The sequence below is a fragment of the Hylobates moloch genome, unplaced genomic scaffold, assembly GCF_009828535.3.
Source record: "Hylobates moloch isolate HMO894 unplaced genomic scaffold, HMol_V3 SCAFFOLD_5, whole genome shotgun sequence".
Classification (NCBI taxonomy): domain Eukaryota; kingdom Metazoa; phylum Chordata; class Mammalia; order Primates; family Hylobatidae; genus Hylobates; species Hylobates moloch.
The window spans coordinates 109,576,694-109,601,950 of NW_026652280.1; the positions used below are offsets into that span (position 1 = coordinate 109,576,694).

Consider the following 25,257-nt stretch of genomic DNA (forward strand, 5'->3'; position numbering starts at 1 on the left):
CTGAGAAGTCTCAGGTCAAGGGCACCCATCTGGTGGGAGCCTTCTTCCTGGTGCGACTCCATGCAGAGTCCTGAGGTAGCACAGGAAATCACATGGCAAGGGGGTGAATATGCTAATATGACATCTCAGGTCCCTCCTCCTCTTTTTATAAAGCTACTAGTTCCCCTCCTGTGATCATCTATTAATCTATTAACCCATTAATCCATGAATGCAAAGCCCTATCCGGTCACTTCTTAAAGGTCCCACCTATCGTACTGCCACAATGGGGATTAAGTTTCAGCATGAGTTTTGGAGGAGACATTCAAACAATAGCAACCATCATCTTTCCATTCCTCCCACCCCCCAGTCTCTGTAACCACCATTCTGCTTTTTGCTTCTATGAGTTTGATTGTTTCAGATTCCACATGTGAGTGCATGCAATATTTGTCTTTATATGCCCAACTCATTTCACTTAGCATAATGTTTTCTGATTCCATCACAAATGAGAGTTTCCTTCTTTTTTAAGGCTGAATAGTATTCCATTGAATGTATATACCATATTTCTTTATCTATCTATCTGCTGATGAATGCTTAGATTGATTCCATACCTTGGCTATTGTGAATAGTACTACAATGAACATGGAGATGCAGACATCTCTTTAACAAGTTGATTTCAAATCTTTTGGGTAAATACCCAGAAGTGAGATTGCTGGATCATATGGTAATTCTATTTATAGTTTTTTGAGGACCCCCCCATAGTGTTTTCCATAATGGCTGTCATAACTTATATTCTTGCCAATAATGTACAAGGGTTCCCTTTTCTCCACATCCTGGCTGACACTTGTTATCTTTCATCTTTTCAAAAAAAAGTTATCTGACAGGTGTGAGATGATATCACATTATGGTTTTAATTTGCATTTCCCTAATAATTAGCAATGTTGAGCATTGTTCATGTATCTGTTGTCTATTTGCATGTCTTCTTTTGAGAAATGTCTATCCACCCCAGGTCTCTTGCCCATTTTTTGAAATTTTTTTCTTGTCCATTTTTTAATTGACTTTTTTGTTTTCTTGTTATTGAGTTGTCTTGGCCTTTTATATATTTTGGATAGTAACCCGTATCAAATATATGGCTTACGAATATTAAAAATACCTTCTATTACAGAGAAAATTGAAGGAAGTCTAAATTTGGGGGAAGTCTGAAAGTATAGTTTGAGATAGTTTAAGTCATATGTCTGAGGGGTATCTAAGAAGAGATATCAGGAAGAAAGATATTTTTAGTGTATTTTTCATTTTTTGTATCCTTATGTGCCTAACTCAGTGCTGATACATAGTAAGTATTGTAGAAGCGTTTGTTGTCTGAAAGAATTAACTTACTCAGAACTAATAACAAAATACTGTTAAAGACTATAAGAAGTAAATAATGAGCCATTTTAACGGTAGTAATTCAGTAGTAATTGCTGGTGCTTTCATGGGTACCAGCAATTTTGGTCCTTTCCATTTTCCCTTTATTGGTTCCATATTTTCTACAATGGTTTGTATATGTGGGTGGCATCCCAGTGGTTCACAAAGAAATTTGGTTGGTTTCAACTAGTATGTGTGTATATGTGTGGTTTGTGATGTAAATAATTTTTTTTACTATAAATATAGGTCAACATTTTTGAAAAAACACTGCCTTAGAAACCTTGAAACCTATTCTCTTATTACATTTCCTCTCTCAGCCTCTCACTTAATCCTGGGCTAAATGATACAGTGTTCACTCATCCCCAGTCTTTCCTCACCCAGCAGGCATTTGCTGGGTTTCTATTATCTGCTGGGTAATGGGCACAAGATTGAGTTAGACATGGTCTCTGCCCTCAAGAGCGCATAGTCAATAATTTTGCAAACAACGTATTTGTTTTCTATTATTTTGTGACATTTTATCATAAGAAGCCAGATATAAAAGCTGTATATTTAAGCCCTGGTTATAATTGAGTCTGTTCTTCATTGAGCTCTGTGGCTGACCTCACTTATTGTTCACAACTTCCATCCAAAAGGGTCATGGTGCCCAGACAGAGTATATTGGAAAGAAGAAGGAGGGAGAGACAGAACACTTACCCAAATAGTCAAAGATGCAACAAAAATACAGAAGGCCTTGGTTCCTTAGAGGGGGAGAAAGTATAGTCGCAATTGAAATATGGTAACAATTTTCATGCTTCTGCATGTTTTTAATGTGACCTCTATTTCTGAAATTCTTTCTCCTCCATCTTCGGCTGCAAGAAAAGGAAGAAGAAATACCAAAGTAAACATGGGTATAGGCTGGGAGGATTGACTATTGTATAGAAATTCATTTATATATTGAAAAGGTACTGTGCATATTATAGGCACTCAATATTAATTTGAATGAATGGATTTCAGATATATTTATACATTAAAATAATTTACCCTTCTATTTCACAAACATGATTGGCCAAAAAAATCACCCTGCAAGTTAATTAAAATATGATTTCTATATTGCTTCAATAAATACTTTAAAAATAATTACAGATTTAGTAGTTTGAAACACAGGAAACAAATCCTACACAAACTCCTACCCAGAAAAACTGAAATTATTCAATAAATGCCTTCCTTTAAAAATTTATATTTTAACTTCATACATATTTGGATCACAGTGCTCATACCATTTGAAATCTGCAGAACTCTAATGGTGAGCTAGGTCAGCAGGACGCCCTGCATAGTACCTGGTACCCATGAAAGCTTATCATTGTCCTCATGAGCCTTTATCAGAAATTCATATGGAAAGATAGATTCTATCTGGGCTTACTCATTCATCAGGCAATCCTTAGTTAGAGATTATCTTCATTATCAAATGAATCACTGAATTATTTTCATTATTTTGAATTATTATTCTTTCATTTATCCCTGGAGTTGCAGAGAAGCCAGAACAGTCTAATCACATGTCACATAGTCACAGGCCACCACTGCCAGACCTACATCTTTTGTGAAGAGCTACTCTTGTTGCATGCTCAAAGATCCATTTTAGGAATATCATTGAGGGAAAAAAAAGATACAGGCTCTATCTGGATTTAATGCAAAGGCCTAATATATTACATTTTGTAACTAATGAGATTTTGAGGAATGACAGCAAATTTCTGATTTGCTCTTTCCCCCAGTAAAATGTCTGCTTTGAGTTATGCAGAAAGAATTCTTCTTCCTGCCAACTTGTTTCAATTCCCCATGCAAAAGCATCCACAGAACATTGTCAGGGCTTTCCTATGGAGGTTCATTTCGTGATTCCTCCATCATTAAAAACACACACACACACACACACACACACACACACACACAGACAAACACACACTTTACCCACTTCTTTAAAACAAGCAAAGGAAAATGCATTGGTGAGGTTTGTATGTGGTGCTTTCCCTTTCTGAAAGCAGAGACAAGTATTAGTCATCAGATGGGGAAAAGAGTTTCTCGGTTTCACCCTGGGCCAGCATCCTGTTTTATGCATGCAGGCCCGCCCTGTGTGTAGGTGGAGCAGGCAGTTGCCGTGTGATGTGATTTAAGAGGTGCTGGAAGTTCTGCCTGTCCAAAAATAGCCCCCACACCCGCCTGTTGAATTCAGGCACAGTGTCCATAAAACCATGGTTTAAATGAAATGAAACTGCATTTTTAGAATGTTAACCCATTATATTCATTATCCTTTCAGTATGCATTTATTTATCAGAGATAAAAGCTGGATCCTGAGGGGATGTACATACGTACGGGGAGAGTGAGGAAGGGGTTAGCAAGGTCTAAGGCTTAGAGTAATGATGCAAGTCACTGGAAGCAATTTCTGCATACCACGAGTGCATTTGTTAAAATTAAACTTCTTCCATATTCATTCAGATGGTCCATCAGTCTTTTTTGAATCAATATTTTCTGGAGCATGACATTTTCCCAAACAGACAGTGCTCTTTGCTGGAACCCCTAAAAAGAATTTAAGAATGATAAATAACACACATTTGGAAGATGGTTTTCAGAGTCCAAAATGCTTTCACAGTATGTCAAATTTTGATCCCACCAACAACCTTGTGTGGCAGATTTAAGGCTTACTATGCTCATGTAGAAAATGAGGAAAGAGCCTCAAAGAGGTTAAGTGACTTGCCCAGTGCCTGCAGTTACTAATGACAGTGCCTCGCAATGGAACCCAGTCATTCTGATTCCAAATCCAAAGTTTGCTCTCTTCCTTCAAGCTCTTCAGGACACAATCCCTGCAGTCGAGGAGCTGACAATTAACTTTAACCTGCTTAAAGCTATCTATCTAAACTAAAGAGCGAGACCTGGAAGCTTTCTCTAGTAGTAGTAGTAGTATTAAGGAAGTGTTTCCCATTGTCTTGAAATTTCCAATTGCACTGTGCCAAAGACTGCTCACACATATTTGGCCTCAGAAATTTGGGTGAGGTTTTACTAGTTTACTCATAGCATTCCCCATGCAGAAAACATCTCACATTTAGAATACTGACCACTTTTCACAAACTTGTCAAATACAACAGTAAACCAAGTCAGGGAAAATAAAAATGTGAATGGTCAGAAATTAACAAGATATTCTCCAGAAACACTTAGAACCTAGGGGTAATTTTGAGAGTGGGGTTAGGACCTGATCAGGCATTATGAAGTGACTGCAAAGTCTAGGATTTCTTTATCAAAACAGATCTGCTTTGCTCCATAATTGAACACACCACACCACACACACACACACACACACACACACACACACACACACACACACACACACACATTGCTTGAGCTGATAAACCACAGTTTTGTAGTATCTCCAGCTCATTCCTCCTTTGGTTCTGGCACAGTAAGTTCGTAGCACTTCCCACGACACCAGACACTTTTTTCTAAACTGGTGAACTAGCACTGCTTGCTTTCCTGGTCTTTCAGCAAGCCTGGTTTGGTGAGAGGAGGGCTGGCTGGATGTCCGCCACCACGTGCTGATCACAGGGGTCCCTTTTATAATACAAAGCACAACCCACACAGCATTTGCAAAGATCTGGGTAATTTGTTTGCTAATTCTTTTATTCAGCACATATTTTATTGGTTGCCTTCCATGTGCCAATCACAAAGTTAATTCCAGCCTTCAAACAGCTTCCAGTCTTGTGAAAAACAGATGGGGAAATGAACAGTTGTATCACATTTTAAAAGGTGCAATGAGTACACCGAGCAATGCTTAAATCTTTCTAAAGTTTTGAGAGTGAGATTTTAGGAAAATGGCTTGAAAGCTGAATGAGGAAGTCATGTAGGAGGAGAGGAATTCTAGGCAAAGGAATCAGGCCATGCAAAGTCAGGCAGACAGACAGCAAGGTATGACCAAGGAACTCTAGATGGTATCTTTGATGTGTATAAGGAGGGAAATTGGAAGGAGTAGCCAGGAGTTAGTCTGGACAGGTGGCTCAAGGCCAAGTCATAAAGGGCCCTAGTATGCCTTGCTAAGGAGTGTATAGTTTATCCTTCAGGTATGAGGGCCATTGAGGAATTCTGAGCAGGGGAGTAATACGATAGGCAAAGATGTTAGAACCACAGTACGGGAATAATTCCATGCGAAAATGGAGGGGTGGCACTGTTAAAAGCAGTTCATTGCTGGATGCATTTAAATTGTACACATATTTTATTAGCTGTTTTATTATTATAGCAATGCACGTTAACTGCAGAAAATTTGGAAAATAGAAGGCATACCTCATATATTAGGTAGGTACTTAAGTAAGGAAAATATTCCACTACTCAGAGATGTATACTTCTTGTTATAAAATAGGAATTATATTATATATGCTCTACATCATATCATTACCACATACTATGATGTTAGCATTTTTCTAAATCCGTATTCAGTGTATGTATAATAAAAAGCATGTTTTTCTATTCACTAATTTATTTAACCACTCCCCCTTTTGCTAAGTTTAGACTGCTTACCAATAGCAATGACCCTGATTGTTTCCTTATGAAAATTTCATAAAGTAGAATTACTGGGTCAAAGCATATAATTCTTTTTAAAGCTCTTGACATATCTTGCCAAAGTGCATTCAAGACAATTTGTATGAATTTATAGTCCTTCTGATAGTTCCAATTTAACCATGCCCTCTTCAACCTTTTATTTTTATTCTAGTCAATTTGATAAGCAAAAATTGTAAGGTTGAACATTTAATCATATTTTGATTGGCTGTGTTTTGTGAATATGGAATTCTTTACAGTGAAATGATTATGTAATTTTGTTTTCAGACTCCTTGAGATAATGGGAGGGACTCTGTATTGTCAAAATTCAGGGTAGGGAATATTTGTTTTAAGTAATTTCATAACAGATATTAGGTGCTGTGAATAATACAAAAAGGATAAGCCATCGTCCGGGCCCTGTACAAGCTCACAGAATCCTTTAGAAGAAGGACATGCAGGCAAAACTTCTAACAAAGGCTCAGCTGCAGGAGGTGCCTCAAGGGAAATATAAACAAGGGCTGTGGCAATGGGAGCAGGGAGAGTGATCCCAGATGAGGAAGTCTGAGGGGGTTGATGCAGGAACCTCTTTGGCATGAGACCATCTAATTTCCAACCTCTTCTTGCCTCCTTGTACCAGTGGCATGCCTCAAAAATCACCTAAAGAGTTTGTTTAAAATGCCAATTCCAGATCTTAGCCACCATGATGGGGATTAGGAGTATCTCCAGGAGAATCCAGGAACATACCTTCTGAAAAAGCACCTAGGTACTTCTGAGCCTGCCCTTGGAGAAGGGCAGCCACACTTACGTCCACTTGCTGCTCACAGTGCCAGAAGGGGATTGCCCTCCTCAGCGATGAACTCTCTCTCCATCTGCACTCTGGGCCCCCTTGCAACCCACCCAGAACTGGACTATGGCACTGCTTATCAATCTCCATTGCCCATCATGCATTCATTCAGTCTTTCCTTCATTTTTGAGCACTTGTGCTGGCCACTGTTCTAGTTGCTGGAGGATATCCATGCCTTCAGGATATTCACATTCTCCAATCTGTTGGAGCTCTGCCCAACTCACAGTGGTCTGCAAAGGGTTAGAAAATGTTCATGCTGGCTGGGCATGGTGGCTCATGCCTGTAATCACGGCACTTTGGGAGGCTGAGGTGGGCAGATCACGAGGGCAAGAGATCGAGACCATCCTAGCCAACATAGTGAAACCCTATCTCTACTAAAAATACAAAAAATAGCTGGGTGTGGTGGCACACGCCTGTAGTCCCAGCTACTCAGGAGGCTGAGGCAGGATAATTGCTTAAACCCGGGAGGCAGAGGTTGCAGTGAGCTGAGATTGCGCCACTGCACTCCAGCCTGGCGACAGAGCGAGATTCTATCTAAAAGAAAAGAAAAGAAAATGTTCATGCTTTGCCTATTCCCCTGCTTTGCAAGGCAAGGATGGCACTGCCTGCATGCCCAGAGGTACCTAATGTCTTTGTCTTACAGCGTCTGTCTAAATTAGAATACTTCTGCTAAATTAGAATACTTCTGCTAAACATGCATGCTTCCAGTACTAGGTGTAGTTTACCATTACACAAAGCTAGAGGGCTAAGGTACGTAGTGGAAGCTCTGAAATACACAAAGATTTTGAAGTTTGCCATGGGTTACCAAAATATCTAATAAAGCCTGGGGTTTTGCTCATATGAAGATAAATAAAATGCCTAAATTCATAAAGAGATTATATATATGATCGTGTCACTCTTGGTTACCTCCCTCCAGTATCAACCTCATCCCCCAGCCCAACCCGGCACCCGCAACCACTTTCCATTTTCCTGAATATGCTACTTTCTCTGGCCTCAGTCCTTCTTCCTGGGTCACTGCCCTCCTCTTGTCACTCTTCCCCAGTCTCATACCACCTGACCTCAGTCATAGCCACCCCCACTGATCCTTCACACCTCAACTCAGGAGTGACACCTGCAGGGAGCCTTTGCTGACTCTCCCAGTGTGGAGAAGGCACCCTCTGGGGCCACCACAGCACCCTCGCTTATCTCCACTGCTGGGCACAGCATGGGATACTGTCCTGCATGCTCCATGTGCCTTGTAGATGATCTCCCCAACTCCACGAAAAGCTCACTATGGGCAGGGCCTGCTTCTTTTTTCTTTGAATATCCAGCATTGGGAATGTAATGGGTGCTCTGTAAAAGTTTGATGAATTAATGGCAAGGTGAATCCTGAAAGTGTGGGCCAAGTTAATCCATAACCAAGAATGGCTCCATCTCAACACTTCATGAAAAGAGGGCATCACCAGGTTGCACCACAGGAACAGTCCAGCTATAGAACAAACCTCTGAGTAAGGATGAACAACATCAACAGTGCACCCTTCAGGGGACCGCAGTTACCTCAGATTTGATCCAGGCCAACCAGAAAATCCAAGCATGGGGGACTCACAATAGGAAAAGCCCTAGGTAGTGGTGAAATTTGCAATTAAACAGCATAAAACATGGTACACAATGGCCATCTGATTTCATTCAAAAATTATCTAATCATCTACTATGCTCCAGGCTTTGAATTTAGATCAACGAAAAATGGTAGATGAAAGCCAATATCCTGGCAGGACTTACTTTTTAATTGGAGAGAGGAAATAATGGAAGAGATAAATAAAGTATATATTATGTTAGATGGTAGTAAGAACTACAGAGCAAAAGGGCGGAAAGGGTGAGAAGTAGAAGAGTTACTAATCTGAGTAGCAGGGGGGGCAAAACTGGATGGTGACACTTGAATAAAAATCTGAAGGAGGGGATGGAGCTATGCGGTCATCTGGGGAAGAGCCTCCCGAGCAGGGGAAATTGCAAAAGCAAAGGCTCTGAGGCACATTTGGTGAACATCAAGAAGGGAGTGGAGCTGAAATGGAGTGATAGAAAATGAAAGCAACAAGAGATGTGGCCCCATGTAGGAACTAATCTGAAGCCACAAAAAGAATTTTGAAAGGAACCTCAACCAGACAGTATGAGTGCTGGGTTCAGAGTCTAATCCTAAGGAATCGATATCCTAAGGAAGTGTCTAAACTGTGATCTGGCTCACACCTCACAGCTCATTGTGGTTTCAGTCCATGGTAGGAGTCCACTAGAGAAAAGACTAGTCAGTTCCAGAAGTTAGAAAAAGGTACACAAAAGAGAAGCCGACATCACATTGGCTGGAAGAGCAGATTCTAAAAACATGGTGCTGTATCTAAAGATTAGTACCATTATTTAACCCCGATGTTCTTGGGAAAGAATCTTGGTCTCTGAACTCCATGAAATAATGTTTGTAGTGTGGTGTCTAGCATAGAGTATGCACTCAATAATCCACATTATACTAGAATATTTATCATTAGGATACTGGATCCTGAATAAGAGATGAATAACCATGTTGGACATGGCCTCCTGGTGGGGGAATTAATGTCTTTGTTGCTTCTGATAAGATTGGCTCAGAAACTGGGGTGAACACGAGGCTCTGGGAAGGTCATCAGTGGATGAACTGGAAGGACTGGGGAAAGTGGGGTTGGGGATGGAGTTAACTAATGCCATTCTACCACAGTCTCGAGATGGCTCCCCTTGAACTTGCTGTCTCAGGGTAGCCAGCTGTCCTGGGTGCCAGGGACTATCCCAGTTTTAGCACTGAAAGTTCAATCCCCGGAAAACCCCACAATTGGTCACCCCAGTGTCAATATGTAAATGACCTTTGCATAATTCTTAAACTCAAAAGTACTTAGGAATCCCTAGAAAGCTTATTAAAATGTCATACTGCTAGGCCCAAATCAATTCCAGAGATTGATTTGATGGTTGTGGGGTAGATCCCAAGTAACCCATATCTTTAACTAGGTTCCCAGGGGTTCTAGGGTAGGTGGCACACAGCATACACTGGAGGAAAACTGTCCTATGGGAGACTATACAGCATCCATCTGCTCATTAAGGGCTTTCCCAGTAGTCAGCCAGGAGACATATCCTGTATGCCTCCTATAGCTAACTAAGGAGTCAAAGAGATTAAGGGAGAGGACAAGGAAATTCAAGGAATAAGCCCTTTTATAAGCAGATTTCGTTCAGATTAATACTTAGAAATTAACAACAGCCTAGAACATCATCCAAATCAAGCTGGAGAAACACTACAACTTTTTGATAATTGTGGAGAAACCAAGAACTTAGGGTAAATGAAGACAGGGCTGATACACTGAATACATTCTTTTTCTAGCAGGACATTAGCAGAAATCCCACTCCAGGACTCCAGGCTGTCCTCTGAAAGGGGCAGCTTAGTAAGTCTAAATGGAAGAAGAAGAGAAGGAGGAAGAGGAAGAGGAGGAGGAAGAGGAGGAGGAGGAGGAAGAGGGAAGAAGAAGAAAAGGAGAGGAAGAAGAAGAAGGAAAGAAAAGAGAAAAAAAGGCCGGGCGCGGTGGCTCACGCTTGTAATCCCAGCACTTTGGGAGGCCGAGGCGGGCGGATCACGAGGTCAGGAGATCGAGACCACGGTGAAACCCCGTCTCTACTAAAAATACAAAAAACTAGCCGGGCGTGGTGGCGGGCGCCTGTAGTCCCAGCTACTCGGAGAGGCTGAGGCAGGAGAATGGCATGAACCCGGGAGGCGGAGCTTGCAGTGAGCCGAGATTGCGCCACTGCACTCCAGCCTGGGCGACAGAGTGAGACTCTGTCTCAAAAAAAAAAAAAAAGAGAAAAAAAGAGAAAGAAGGAAAGGAAGGAAGGAAGAAAAAGAAAGAGAAAGAAAGAAAAGAAAGAAAGAATAAGAAAGAAAGAAAAGAAAGAAAAAGAAAGAAAGAAGAAAGAGAAAGAAGAGGAAGAGGAAGAAGGTGGAGAAAGAAGAAGGAAGAGAAGGAGGACGGGCAGGGGGAGGAGGAGGAGGAGAAAGAAATTAAGGCAATATAAATGCATAACTGAGAGTTAGCAAGGGACTCAAGGGTGAAACTGACAACATGTGGGCTAACTACATTATTATGAAAGGCCACATAAGAAACCAGGTACAAAACAATGGTTCTCAAATCTAGAATATATCAGAATCACCTGAGGTCTTGTTAAAAGAAAATACTGCTGGCCCCACCCCTAGAGTTTCAGATTCAGCAGGTCTGCGTTGGAGCCCAAGAGTTACATTTCTAACAAATTGTCAGGTGATACTGATGCTGCCAGTCTGGGAAACACATCTTAGTATTGTCTGGTTAACTTTTAAAATTCTATTAATTAGAAGGCATAAATTTCTCCATATCAGTATCAATTTGTTCATCTTCTAAGTTAACAACAACAAAAATTAAAGTTGGCTTAAACAATTAGGAAATGTACTTGCATGCAGACGTAGAAGTCTAGGCAGGCTTCAAGGTCAGCTTAGTTCAGGGGCTCCAGCCCACTTCCCTGCAGTGCTCTTACCTCTTCCTTCATCTATGTAGGAGCTTAAGCTTCCCGAAGAAGGTAAAGTGGCTACAGCAATCTCATCCCTTAAGACTCTTCCCAGAGCTTTGTCATGACCAAGGAAACCAGATCAAGCAGCCCCAGAAAACCATGCCTCATTCTACTGGCCTGAACAAAATCACGTGCACCTCTTGAACCAATCATGGACAAGGGGGGTTAGGATTACTTTTAGTGTGAATGGGCCCACCCATGGAGCTGTGTTTCCCCTGAGTCACATGAGCTGAATGAGAGAGAGGACAATGCCTGAAAAAAAGTCAGATTCTCCTATGAAGGAAGGGGACATGATGGATGAGCAATCAGCAACCTCTAGTCTGAGAAGTGGAACATGGTATCCAAACCAAAGGCTAAATGAACACATCTAGTGCTCCAGTGTTGGGGTGCAGGAAGTTCAGGGACCAGTCATATTCAGATAGCTAAGCAAGCAGCATGAGTCAGTCAGTAACTAGTAGGGTCTCAATCACTAATCTTAGACTGAAAGCAGAATTTTTAGGAAAATGATTTAATATTTAAAGAGAAGGAAGGTGGAAAATGGAGGTGGCTGCCAGCCTGAGTCATTTCTACAAAGCAGGGAAATACTGAAAGCCTTTCCTCTAAGAACTGGAACAAGACAAGAATGCCCACTCTCATCACTTCTATTCAACATAGTACTGGAAGTCCTAGCCACAGCAATCAAGTAAAAGAAAGAAAGGGTATCAAAATTGGAAAATGGGAAACCAAGTTGTCCCTCTTTGCAGTCGACATGATTTTATATATAGAAAAACCTAAAGACTTCACAAAAAACTTTTGGAACTAATAAACAAATTTGGTAAAGGTGGATATGAAATCAACATACAGAAATTAGCTTTTCTATACACCAATAACAAACTAGCTGAAAAATCAAAAAAGCAATCCCATTTGCAACAGCTGCACAAAAATAAAGTAAAATGCCTAGGAATCTTTTTTTTTTTTTTTTTTGAGATGGAATCTTGCTGTGTCACCAGGCTGGAGTGCAGTGGTGCAGTCTCGGCTCACTGCAACCTCCGCCTCTGGGGTTCAAGCGATTCTCCTGCATCAGCCTCCCAAGTAGCTTAGACTACAGGCACACGCCACCATGCCCAGCTAATTTTTGTATTTTTAGTAGAGACAGGGTTTCACCATGTTGGCCAGGATTGTCGCAATCTCTTGACCTCGTGATCCGCCCACCTTGGCCTCCCAAAGTGCTAGGATTATAGGCATGAGCCACCATGCCCAGCCACCTAGGAATCAATTTAGCCAAGAAGATGAACTATCATTACAATGGATACTACAAAACACTGTGAAAGGAACTGTAGAAGACACGCAAAAAAGAAAAGATATCCTTTGTTCATGGATTGGAAGAATTAATCTTGTCAAAATGACCATACTACCCAAAGCGGTCTACATATTCAATGCAATCTCTACCAAAATACAAACGACATTATTCAGAAAGAGATAGTTTAGATATTTGTCCCTACCCAAATATCATGTTGAAATGTAACCCCCACTGTTGGAGGCAGGGCCTGGTGGGAGGTGTTTGGATCATAGGGTTGGATTCCTCACGAATGGCTTGGGCTATCCCCTTAGAGATAAGTGAGCTCTTGCTCTGAGTTCACATGAGATTGGGTGGTTTAAAAGTGTGTGGCACCTCCCCCAAATCCCATCTTGCTCCTGCTTTCACCATGTGAAGTGTCTACTCCCACACTTGACTGTGAGTTTCCTGAGGCCTCCCTAGAAGCTGGGCAGATGCCAGCACCCTACTTCCTGTACAGCCTACAGAACTGTGAGTCAATTAAACCTCTTCTCTTTATGAATAATCCAGCCTCAAGTATTTCTTTAGAGCAATGCAAGAAAGGCCTAATACACAGAAATAGAAAAAAAATCCTAAAATTAATATGGAATCACAAAAGACCCCAAATTCTCTAAAGCAATACTAAGCAAAAAGAACAAAGTGGAGGCTTCATACTACCTGACTTCAAAATGTATCCCAAAGCTACTGTCACCAAAATAGCATGGTACTGGTATTAAAAGAGATACACAGACCAATGGAACAGAATAGAGAACCCAGAAATAAATCCATAGTTACAGTCAACTGATTTTTGACAAAAGTGCCAAGAACATATACAATAGAGAAAGGAAACTTCTTCAATAAATGGTGCTGGGAAACGGGATATCCACGTGCAGAAGAATGAAACTAGATCTCTTTCTCTCACCATACACAAAAACCAACTCAAAATGGATTAAAGACTTAAATGTAAGATCTAAAACTATAAAACTAGTAGAAGAAAACATTGGAGAAATACTTTAGGACATTGATATAAGCAAAGATTTTTATGTGTAACACTTCAAAAGCACAGGCAAAAATAAAGTAAAAATAGATAAATGGGATTACATCAAACTAAGAAGCTTCTGCACAACGAAGGAAACAATCAACAGAGTGAAGAGACAACCTATAGAACGGGAGACAATATTTGCAAATTATTCATCTGACAAAGGACTAATATTCAGAATATGTAAGGAACTCAAAAACTTAACAGCAAGAAAATCTAATTAAAAAATGGATAAAGGAGGCCGGGTGTGGTGGCTCACGCCTGTAATCCCAGCACTCTGGGAGGCTGAGACAGGCGGATCACGAGGTCAGGATATCGAGACCATCCTGGCTAACACGGTGAAACCCCGTCTCTACTAAAAAAAAAAAATACAAAAAAATTAGCTGGGTGTAGTGGCGAGCACCTGTAGTCCCAGCTACTCGGGAGACTGAAGCAGGAGAATGGCATGAACCCAGGAGGCAGAGCTTGCAGTGAGCCGAGATCACACCACTGCACTCCAGCCTGGGCAACAGAGCGAGACTCAGTCTCAAAAAAAAAAAAAAAAAAAAAGGATAAAGGATCTGAGTAGACATTTCTCAAAAGAGAACGTGTAAATGGCCAACAGCTAGATGAAAAATGTTCAACATCACTAATCAGGGAAATACAAATCAAAACCATAATGAGATATGATTTCACTCGTTAGAATGGCTATTATCAAAAAAACAAAAAGTAACAGATGCTGGTGAGGATGCTAAGAAAAAGGAACTCATACACTATTGGTGGGAAAGATTATTAGTACAGCAATTATGAAAAACAGTATGGAGATTTCTCAAAAAAACTAAAAATAGAACTACTATATGATCCACCATTCCCCTATTAGGTATTTATCCAAAGGAAAACAAACCAGTATATCAAAGAAATATCTGTACCCTCCTGTTTACTGCAGCACTATTCACAGTAGCCAAGATATAGAATCAATCTGTGTCTGTCAACAGATGAATGGATAAAGAAAATGTGTTATATATACAAAATAGGATAGCATTCTGCCATAATAAAGAATGAAATCCTGTCATTTACAAAAACATGGATGAGCCTGAACAATCTAATGCTAAGTGAAATAAATCAGGCACAGACAGACAAATACCACATGTTCTTACTCATATGTGGAGCTAAAAGTGAGCTCATAGATGTAAAGAGTTGAGTTGCAATTATTACAGTCAGGGAAGGGGAGGAAAAAGGGGAAGAAAGGGAGAGGTTGGTTCATGGATACAAAATTACCACTAGATAGGAGGAATAAATTCTAGTGTTCTATAGCACTGTAGGTGAATATAGTTTAATAACTTGTATGTAGTTCAAATAGCTAAAAAAGAAGATTTTGAATTGTTCCTAACACAAAGAAATGATAAGTGTTTGAGATGATAGATATGCTAATTACCCTGATTTGATCATTCCACACTCTACACATGTGTAAAAATATAACTTTGTATCCCGTAAATATTTACCATTATTATATGTCAAATATAGATATATATATGAATACAATAAAAAATAATACAAATTTTTTAAAAAATTGATATGTGCTCAGGCCAGGAGACGAGCAATAGCTGGAGCTATCAGGACTGAGGGTCCTGAGTCACAGGTCCCCACTAGGTCTCAGGAAAAAAGAAACAGCTCAGCTATTTAGAGTTGAGGCATCAGGTAGGAGCAAAACTAGTAAGGGTAGCAGGAGTATTTAAACATAAAAACCTGGGCTAAAAGGCTCTCAGGCTCTTGCAGCTAAGATGGGGATTGGCCATGGAGACTGGGGAGGGACTAGGACACATCCATGCCCAGGAGAAGAGGGACTGTGACCCAAGATGGGAGTCCAGTAGCTCCAGCTAAGGGGTGAAAAGGCCCACTGTGAGGCCACACAATATGTTGATTAGAAACAGGATTCTGGAACCAGATAGCCTGGGTTCAAATCTCATCTCTACTAATTACCGGCTGTGTGATCACCAGGCCTCAATTTCTGTATCTAATAAAATAGGTGATAGGAATACTCACCTCAAAGTGTAGGTGAAGATTAAATGGATTGGAATATGTGAAGTGCCTGGAACAGTCCTTGTCCAGCACAGGGTGTGTGCTAATAACCATTTGTGTGTTACACAGTCTGAGCACCTACTACTACTTGAAATGTACTCCTAAAGCTTTGTAATTGCAGCTATAAACAATCAAAAACATTTATCTTCAAGCCAAACAACGAAAAGCTCTAGAGATGCCATTCTTATGTTTATTTAAGGAGTGAATATACTGTTTGTCTATATATGTATCAGATTCTGTGAGGGGATTTAAAAAGATGAATCTGAAAGGATTTAACCTTCCAAGCTAGTAGAGGAGACAAACCCTGTGCACAAATAATTTCAATACAAGAGACAGCTAAATCCCTTAGGAAACATACAAAAAAAGTGGTAGTGTTGTTCAGAGGGGAAGGTCACTACAACTGCAAGGACCAAGAATGACTTCAGAGGGGTGGGAGCATCTTAGACTAAGGAAAAGATCTCAGTCTAAAAACCAAAACAAAACATTGCCGTGATAGTAGAATCGTTTGTTGCTAATACACACCTAAAGAAAAGCCCTTAACTTTGTATGTCATTCTTCCATATGTTATCACATTCAGCTTCATGTGCCTTTATACATTTTGCAAGTATACAAAAACAAAAACACTCCTTAATAAAAAGGAAGCTTTGCTTTTTCCTTCTTTGAAGAGTAATTCCAGCAAACATTTCTAAAATAGTCCTGTGCTTTTTGACATGCACATATTGTTTGTTCAAAATGTACATCTCCCTTAGGAAATTCATTACATTTTAAATTATACATGTCTGTTAAAGCATAGATCTGTTCTACCTTCCATGTATTTGTTATTGCTGCTTCTGAAACTTCCTTACAGCCCCAAAGAGGTCTTAATCCCTGTCAAATGTTATTATGTTACCAACTTTTATGTAGTCTTGAAAGGGGTTGTTTATTTAGTTTCAGTGACTCCTTGTTAGTGCCAAATATTATTTCATTTCAGCACAGATGTAAGGGGTCCAATGACTGGAATTATTTTACAGCCCTGACATTGTCGAGAGATGGATACCAGTTTAATTATGGACAGCTGAAAATGATCTAGGAGTCACCTGCTACAGATATTTATCATCATTATGAATTTCTCACCAAGCTGTGGTCTGAGCACTTTCATAACGTTCCATTTGCGTTAGACAGACAGTATGATCTATATGGAACCTATATCTTCAGTCACCTTTAAATTTATGTATAGACAGTTTAATATTGCTTGATTATTTTCTTTTCCTCTTCTCAAAGTGAGAAAATGTTTCAGTCATTCCTGTTCTTTTTCTTTTCTTTTTTTCTGTTTTTCTCCATAGCCCCCTCTCACTGCTACCCTTATCCTTTCAGCTGTTTTTCCAATTATGCCTCATTGGAAATTACTCATTACTTAAAGAATGTGAATTGGATAGACTAGACACATACAGGATCAAGTAATGCAATAACTACAATGTAATTGGCCCTAAATAAATGCAGAAAAAATGAAGGAAGGAAGGGAGCAGAGGGAACAGGAAAGGAGGCTGTAAAATTACAGAACACTATTCATGGAATTCCTCCATCTCACATTTGAGAAGAAACTAATAGCATATTTTTTCCTCTACATCCTCCCCATTATACACTGCACCATAACAAAATATATTTTTACACCTTTTCTTTTTGTCTCTGCTTCTCTCTAAACAGATCTCAATTTGTCCTTTTCAGATTGGACAAAGGGTTAAATAAAAGGGGTAGCCAGGTTATGGCCAGCTGATAATAAATTCAGGTCACTGTCTCACTGCCCAGTTGCTCCTCATTCCATTCCATTCTCTGCTCTCACAACTTGGGCTGTGGGATCTTCAAGAATCCCAACTCTGTCCTGTATGTATGAATAACCATAAGTACTGACTTTAGTGAACATTTATCATGCATATGTCATTCACCATGCAAAGTATTTACATGGGTTATCTCATTTAATTCTGGGTACAGAATTATGAAGTCAGCACTACTCATATTCTCTTTCTGTAGTTCTTTCTGTTCTCAGTGGGGACAATTTTGCCCCCAAGGGAACATTTGGCAATGTCTGCAGATCCCTTTGATTGTCACAGCTCGGTGGAATACAGGGATTCGCTAAATATCCTGCAACGCACAGAAAAACCTCCTATGGTAATTACCTGGCTCAAAATGTCAATAGTGCCACCATTGTAGATGTTAAAAAGGATGAGGTTTAAAAGGGTTAAGTAACTTGCCTGAGGCTCTGCAGCGATATGTGGGAAGACTGGAATGCAAATAGAGCCTGTAATTTTGCATTAAGTCTCACATACGTAGTTATGGCTTCCGCAACTGATTAATCATATCTTGTACCAAAGGAGCTAAAGTTCCCCACTGGCATCTTATGTGAGAACATCTCAATACAAGTGGCCCTTTTCAATCATTTGCAAATTATCTGCTCTTCCATCATTTTCATCAAATATGCAGAATCGGGCCCATCTAAACAGCCTTTCACGCTAAACAGAAAATTCTGTAAACACACACACACACACACACACACACACATTGGGGCAATAGTTTCTCTGACTTTCTTTCTAATGATATAAGCAAATATAACAAGATGTAAGATAAAAGCAGAATGCATATCATGCTACCTAAGCAATAAACTTTAAAGATAGAATATATGGCAACATAGCTTACTATGGTGAATAAATTGCATGTATTTAATATGACATATTTAATAATAAACATAGCCCTTTGTATGCTGCAGGATAATCAGATAGAAATGGTAGTCATCAGTATTCTTTTTAAAATGCCAATAAAAAATATTCTTAATCTTTTTCTCTTTTTATCAGTTCTTCAATATGTGCAAATCGGTTTTGACAGTGTTTTTAGATATTGAGTATATTTTAATAATCTGAATAAACCTCAAAGGCAGCTGTGCAAACACACATATTTTGTGCACACATGGGCATGCACTCATGTACACCAGCAATCCCCAACCTTTTTGGCACCAGGGGCTGGTTTTGTGGAAGACAATTTTTTCACAGAGTGGGGAGCAGGATGATTTCATGATGAAACTGTTCCACTTCAGATCATCAGACATTAGATTCTCATAAGGAGCACACAACTAGATCCCTCACACACAGTTCACAATAGGGTCCACATTCCTTTGAGAATCTGATATCACCACTGATCTGACAGGAGGCAGAGCTCGGGCGGTAATGCTCCCTCACCTGCCACTCACCTCCTGCCATGTGGCCCAGTTCCTAACAGGCCATGGACAGATTAGGAACTGGTCCTAACCAGGGGATGGGACCCCCTGATATATATCGCTAAAGTCACACACCACATGCCCACACACATATACAGGCACACATAGATAGGTCCCAGATCTTTCTTGTCAGAGCAGATTTCTTTTGCCTTTACTCCTCTCCCACAATACAGAGTTGCTGCCTCCCCTTTGTTCGGCACCAGCCCTCCACCCACCCTCTCTGATGCTTCTCCTCTGACCCTGGCTGGAGGGGAAGTTCCACTTTCCCTTCAGAGCCGTTCCCCTGAATAACCTAGTCCTGGAGTATAACAGCAACTCCAGGCAGGGAAACCCAGGGGTGCTGCTCTCACCCCTGGCCTACAAGCACCACAAATGCCAAAGCTGTGTTTACCCAGAGCCAGACAGGCATTTCAAATTTCCAGATTACCTCTTACCCCTAAATTCTAAACTGCCACACCTGTTACTTATGGCTCGAAATTACTTCATCAGTCACTAGTTCCTTTCATTCTATAATAAATAAAAATCTCAAAATATAGCTAAACCACTGGTATACATAAACTTTATTCAGAGTGAGCTACCAAGTTAAATATTTTCTATTTTCATGGCAGGAAGGATTTAGAAAGCAAAAAGGTATCTGGTAGCTAGAAGTGGGAGGGGTATAACAGAGGGATTTTAAAAGGTAACAGAAAGGAGTCAGAAGCAAATTCTGTATTCTTCCTATTCTTGCCCCATACCAGCCCTGTTTATCTAAATCCAAACAAAGACAAGTTTCTTGTGTGGCCACAAGCAATATCTTAGCCTGGAAGCCATAGATTTTCCTTACTCCTCACCTTTAGCACTGTGTAAATCTGAGTATGCCATTGTTATTCAATACATGTATGTAAGCATCTCCTGCATTAATAAAATTTGCCAAGGATGGTGCTGAAAAGGTATCATTCCTTTCAGTTTGGGCATAAAATAAGAGGGATAGAGTGATGGGATGATTAAATGAATATTATTTTAAACGAAATACTATATTTCACTTTTCCCTATCATATAGACCTTCTCTGACCAAAACAATAGCCACTAGCCACTTGTGGCTATTTACACTTTGATTTTAATTTTAATCAATTAAAAACAAAATTAAAAATTTGTTTTTTTTAATCTCACTAGCAATATTAAAGTACTCAATAGTCACATGTGGTTTAGTGGCTACCATATTGTACACTACAGATAAAGAATATTTTCATCATCCCAGAAAAACTATTAGCACTAATATCGACAAATAAAAGTTGGAGAATACTCATTGTTTACATGGGAAGTGGGGGAATGGACCCTTTCATACAGTTTTGGTGGGAACAAAAATGCTACTAACAAAAACACACATGCACTTCATAGAAAAAAAGGAAAACTGAAATTGTTTAAATGTCTATCAATGGGGAACTAGTTAAATTAATGAGCAAACACTCACACAGTAGAAGACTATGCTATTTATTAAAAACCATATACATAAGCAAAACATATCAGCACAGAAATCTGTCCTGGATGTGTTTTTATGTAAAAACACAAACCACAAAGCTCTTAATATGAATAGTATAATCCCATTTGTGTTTGAATATACGTGTATGTGTATATACTTTTTACTGTGGCAAAGAACTATTATATTCTTACTTTAAGTAAATCTAATCAATCGTATATTAGAGAAATGAGCTACCCAAAAGAATGTGTGCTGAAAGCCTGTTTGCCCAGCCTTGTGCTAGCCTAAATTGAGTCAAGCTCTAGCTTATGAATTCTGCTTCTGTTTGCTGAGGTCTTCATATATCCAAAGCAATCCTAAGTCATTCACCTCCCCAAAATAGGTTAAATATGAAGTCATATTTTGTGAATTTTTACAGTTACTGCAATAAACACCATGGGCCTCCAAGAAAGTCCCTGAAGCCAAAGGATTCTTTTAGTCGGAAACTGGTGGATATTTGGAGCTCCTGGAGGGAAAGTGCTCTCCCAGGCCATCTCTCTTCTACTACCCCTCTTCTCTCTGCCTCACACAACCACAGCTTGCCCTTTCCTCTGCCACCTCACTCCCATAACCTGTTCCAGGCAAGAGAAATCCAGATCCAAATCTTTACACAACCTCAGAATTCACTCGAGATTGAATATGCAGCAGATTAAGCAATGATTCAAGCTGCTTCATATGACTTCTTGTAAACACACAAGGGAAATCATACAGCAGGCTTCATGGGAGTCCATTCTCTCTCTATCTCTCTGTCTTATATATGCACATATATGCATATATGTATAAATGTGCATATGTATATATGTATGCACACACACATACATGCATGCATACATTTGGTTTCCGTGAGAGCGCCTAGGGCAATTCTAAGCATTGGGCTTGTGCTTACTAACGTAGGGAGGTTCTAGAGAGAGGAGGAATGCTTAGAAGGAGAGAGGACACTAGTGTCTGTAGGTGGACCTGATCCTCAGGCAAGGAAATAATTTTGCTCATTTGGTATATTTTTGTTGGATCAAATCATTAGATAGTAAATATGATGTAATTCTTTGAGCCAGGTCAATGATAAAGGAAATATTTTTACTTCTTAGTGTGTACAGAATTACAAGCTCCCTAACAGAAAAAGAGCATCTAGACCCCTTAAATATCTTCACACAATAAAACATAAGCATGGCTTCTGCCTCAGCTGCACTCTTTGAAGCTTAATTTCCTCATTCACCAATCATTCCTGGAACTGAGTGACCTTTGGTCATTCAGCGTAGAGCCTCTCTCCGGTCCTGGCAGGCCTCTCTGCCTGGAGAGCTGACCTGAAGAGGTCAGGAGACACAGGCCTTGCCTGGCAACAGTTTTCTCCATTTTAATAAGTCTCATTTGCCCATAAGACTCATGCTTTTTTGAGTTCCTGATTCACGCCAAGCACATTTACTTGGCATTTTGGATTAAAGAGCACTAAGGTTTTAACCCATACAGGACTGTTTTTCTGACTAGTTCTGGAAGCTTAGATTTTTGCCTAATTACTCCCCAAGCACTGCCAGCTTGCTGCTCACATGTTCTCTTATGTCTCTCATCCCCCCAATACCTATAGCCCTGGCTAGCTTACCCCCCAGTGCACACACATATGCACAGGTACGCACACTTATTTTGACACAGATGATGGGCAAATAATCTTTACAGTGCTAGAATGTTGAATATTTGATTATTCTTTTAATTAATACAACTAAGGCCAGGGAGGAGAAACCTTTGGAGATGTTATGTGAAAAGGTACATTTCCTTTAAATTCTGTCTCTTTAATTTTTTCTTCCCTCAAAAACTTGTCCTTCAAACAGAGATTCCTGAAAGATTTGTTTTTCATCTGAGACCAAACTAATGGCTACATGGCTACTGATTGGGTAGAATTGTTAATTATGGGGCATCAGAAGAAAGAATTTTGAAAGGAAATTAATTTGTAAACATTTTTCTTTTTCCACCTCTTTTGGGAATGACCCACATACCATGAAAATGTCTCAGATTTTGAGTTCAGCATAGATTTTCATTTTCATTAATTATTCCAATAATTCACAATATCATTCCCTTTGGGAGATGCACAGAAAGAAAGTGGCATTTAGAGAGTCAAGCCTTTTCAAAGCAACCCTGGGGGAGGCCAAGTATGCCCGGCCTCTGCCATTCCTAGTGGTGCCAGGGGCAGGCTGTGCCTTTATGCAGGATGTGGCACATCGAGTCTGCCTCCATGTGGGCCGCCCCGGGGCAGTTCGGGAGGAGGACACCGCCCAGGGCACTCCTTAAGGCTGCCTGTCCACCACTGCTGTCTCTCTCTGTGTCCGTATGTCATGAGAGCATGTGTGCCTGGCAAACTGGAGAAGCCCCTCATCTCCTGTCTCCCCATGTCAGGGCAGGACCTCACTGTTACTTTGATGCTGTAACGGATTTTTGTTTGAAACCAGCACTCCACAGATAGTTTTAGACAAACCAGTAATAACTATTATGGCCTGCAAAATACTTTTCTCTCAGGATGTTTTGTTATGCTTTGAATACATTTTAATACAGTGAGGTAACATTCACAGACTCCTAGAGAAATCACCTCCAGAGACATCCCATCCATTGCCATGATGCCAGGCAGGCTTCACTCAAACCCCCCAGACACAGGTGAATATCCTGTTTTCACAGGTCATCAGGAAAAGAGACTCCACAACCACTCTGGGGTAACCCTTTTCAGTGTTGACTTCCCTTCAGTGCTGTCATTATCTTTGTATTAGAGGGAAACACTAGACTGCCGTGACCTTCAAAAACCCACATTTGAATGTTTTGAATCAGATGTCACAGAGCCTGATTGTCAGCACAGTATTTAGCTGGCATTGAAAAAATGCAAACCAAATATTGACATCTACTCTTGGGGTTGGACCCAGTCAGACAGCTTTCACTTTACAGTAAACGCCTGACCTCCGTCCCCTTAGGATCCCCTTCCACGTGGGATCTGGTCATCATTAAATGGTGAGGTTCTGCAGGTGTACTGCTATGTCTTTCTGCTCCCAGAAATCACAGCCATCATGTCTCTTTCCCTAAATTGTGTTAGGAGGAGCACAGCTGCCATAAAAAGCAAAGCACTGTATTTCCTAGAGTCCTCGCAAGGATTTCTGACATGCAAAGATTTCTGACACTTGGTTAGTTCCTTTGGTTTTTAGAAAAGGCAGCTTTAAAGGAATCCTTTCTCTGGCTTTCCCCTTCTGTGATGCAATGCGGGAAACCCCAATGTGGTCTCTATGAGGTCCAGTTACATTTTGGCACATGGTAATCCATAGAGCCTTCTGCAGTTAGAGGAAAATAGGTACCTCCCTTTCTTCCGGCTATTTCCCTTGGCGAAGTAACAAGTCAAAAGGAACTGGACTGGTCAGGAAAGTCCTGACCAAGAGCTCAGACAAGACACAGCTCCATGAGATGCAGTGTGCGCAGTCATTGTCTGAGACCAAGGGCCTGAAATTGACACCATATGTGCCCCAGGAGTGATTACTCCAAGGGGGTAGAAAAGCAACATGTCAGAACATTTTAGTAACACCTAATTCATCCCAAGGTTATAAATAAATATGATGCTTGCTTAAAACAAAAGTCAAAAAATACTTCAACTAGATTACTTCTGTGACAGTGCTTCAGGCAGAGGTGAACTTTATTAGGGAGACAACATGAATAAAGAGAAACACATAACAACTTTTTATGGTATATTTTACGTGATTTTATTTTTTTTGCAGTAAATAAAGTGGTTATAGGGCTCCAAGGAAAAGGGCCCAGATGTTAGAGCGTTGTGTGAAATTTAGGGGAAACAAGCTGTAAAAAACACAGTCATAAAACAGGCTGTCAGTGCCACACATCTGGACAATACAGCTGTATGTTCCTAGTGGCTGTCGTCACCCAAAGAAAACTCAATAACCTTATTTCACCCCAATTAGGCTGCATACCAACATGATCAACATTAAGTTGCAGGGGGGAGCAACATTCATATGGCGCCTTTGTGTCAAACAGCTTTTATCTTTCATTTGAATTTAGTTACAAAGAAATAAAAGACTGCTAACATAGTCATTTCCACTATTATAAAACCCTATTTAATTTGTAATGTCCTAATAAGTCAAAGTTTGACATGTTGGACTACTGGCCATGCCAAACAACAATAGACTTTGTGTAGCATGAATCACCCTATCAGTCATCCTAAAATGGAGCCCAGCCTATCTTTTCTCTACCCTTTTCCTGGAGTCTGAGTCTAACACCATCGTGGGAAGCACTCTGCCTTATTGGAAAAAGAAGTCGATATTCAGACAATCCAATTTATTTAAAGTAGAAGGTAAATGCCCCTCTCTGTAGCATTGAGGCATTTTTTTCCCTAACTTTTTTTTTTCAGCCAGCAATGAAGTATCTTTCCAGTATGACAAATAATATAAAATATAAAATTTCCTTTCATATTTTCATCACTGACAGACTCTGCCAAAGGTCATAAAACATCACTTTTTCTAATAATTGTGTTTCTGTATAGGTGTTAATGGCAGCAAAAGCAATTATGGACAGTGGAGAGAAATTAACCTTACCACTGATAGGGAAACTCTTGAAATTTCAACTTCTCCAGATTAAATTTAAGGACCAACAGCGACGGGAAAATGAAAAGAAGGTACTGTACGATCTGGTGGGTTTTCTAAAGAGGGCAAGTGGTGAATGAAATGGAGCCAGGTTTCTCCAGGAGCACTTCCTCTCTTCTTAAGCCTACCATTAAGTGTTACCTGGCAAATTTGGCTGTCACCTCAAC

The 25,257-nt window shown here is 40.2% G+C and overlaps 1 protein-coding gene across 5 annotated transcripts in view; it reads left to right on the forward strand.

Moving 5' to 3' along the window:
* SPAG17 (sperm associated antigen 17) overlaps nucleotides 1-25,257 on the forward strand; it is a 238,684-nt gene that overhangs the window by 45,032 nt on the left and 168,395 nt on the right. For all 5 annotated transcript variants that reach the window (XM_032154861.2, XM_058439406.1, XM_058439405.1 and 2 more), the window contains exon 4: nucleotides 24,991-25,122. In XM_032154861.2, the coding sequence (XP_032010752.1) occupies nucleotides 24,991-25,122 (132 nt within the window). The remainder of the gene's footprint in view (nucleotides 1-24,990; nucleotides 25,123-25,257) is intronic.